This window comes from Lottia gigantea (assembly GCF_000327385.1).
Source record: "Lottia gigantea unplaced genomic scaffold LOTGIsca_355, whole genome shotgun sequence".
Classification (NCBI taxonomy): domain Eukaryota; kingdom Metazoa; phylum Mollusca; class Gastropoda; family Lottiidae; genus Lottia; species Lottia gigantea.
Window position 1 is genome coordinate 32,272 of NW_008709207.1, and position 1,173 is coordinate 33,444.

The 1,173-nt window shown below is 29.9% G+C and overlaps 1 protein-coding gene across 1 annotated transcript; it reads right to left on the reverse strand.

Moving 5' to 3' along the window:
* Positions 1 to 107: 107 nt before the first annotated feature.
* On the reverse strand, positions 108 to 470 carry LOTGIDRAFT_58920 (hypothetical protein; the record flags this gene model as incomplete). The annotated part of the gene is made up of 1 exon (XM_009058778.1): positions 108 to 470. A coding segment is annotated over one exon (363 nt), but the record flags the coding sequence as incomplete, so codon positions are not given.
* Between the last annotated feature and the right edge of the window lie 703 nt (positions 471 to 1,173).

Sequence of the window (1,173 nt, forward strand, 5' to 3'; positions counted from 1 at the left end):
AAACCTACCTTGCCTTGAAATATATCTCGCAAATAGGCTTCACTATTTAATACCATTAATCTAATCTGAGCCTCATTTAAATCAGCAACATCACTGAAAATATAGTTATCAACAGTTAAAATATAGTTATCAACAGTTAATATATAGTTATCAACAGTTAAAATATAGTTATCAACAGTTAAAATATAGTTATCAACAGTTAATATATAGTTATCAACAGTTAAAATATAGTTATCAACAGTTAATATATAGTTATCAACAGTCAAAATATAGTTATCAACAGTTAATATATAGTTATCAACAGTTAAAATATAGTTATCAACAGTTAAAATATAGTTATCAACAGTTAATATATAGTTATCAACAGTTAAAATATAGTTATCAACAGTTAATATATAGTTATCAACAGTCAAAATATAGTTATCAACAGTTAATATATAGTTATCAACAGTTAAAATATAGTTATCAACAGTTAAAATTTTAGCTAAGCTAATCGAAATTTGAGCTTGTGTCCAGAATAATGTGCATTCGAAAGTTAAAATGATGACTCGTCTTTTCTTTAAAAGACATATAGAGAAATAGGAAGTGAAAAAAATTCAACCTACTCAAGTTTGAGAATTTCTCTCTGAAGTTCCAAGTTACCTTCATTCTTCAATCTCGGCATGTCTGATAATTCCTCGATTAATTTTATATCAAAATCTTCCTTCACTTCTATCGCGTCTCGCTCAATATCACTGGCTTTTAACGTCTTTGATGGAGACAATTGACTGAAAAAATCTAAAATCGAAGTTTCGGTGTTCTGTGTGGATTCACTGGGGAAATCCAAGTCTTTAATTTTACGTGATTTCGATTTAGTTTTTGGTTTAGATTTAGTTTCAGTTCTCTTTCGTTTTTTCACATCTTTTACTAAGCTCAGAGTTGGAAGCTCTGGCAGCTCTGATTGGTCGAGAATCGGTACTCTACAAGTTTTTCTTTGGGGTAGCACGCGTTGGTTTATGTCACTATTTTTAAAAACAACGAATTCTGTTTCTATTTCGGTATCTGATGTTTGAGAATCAATTGGAAAATTTTGAATTTTGAGTTTTTTCGTGTCACTGACTGACGGCACTGAGGTATTGTTATGACAATGATATATATTGGACAACCGTGGAAAATTTATCCGGGGTTTTGTCT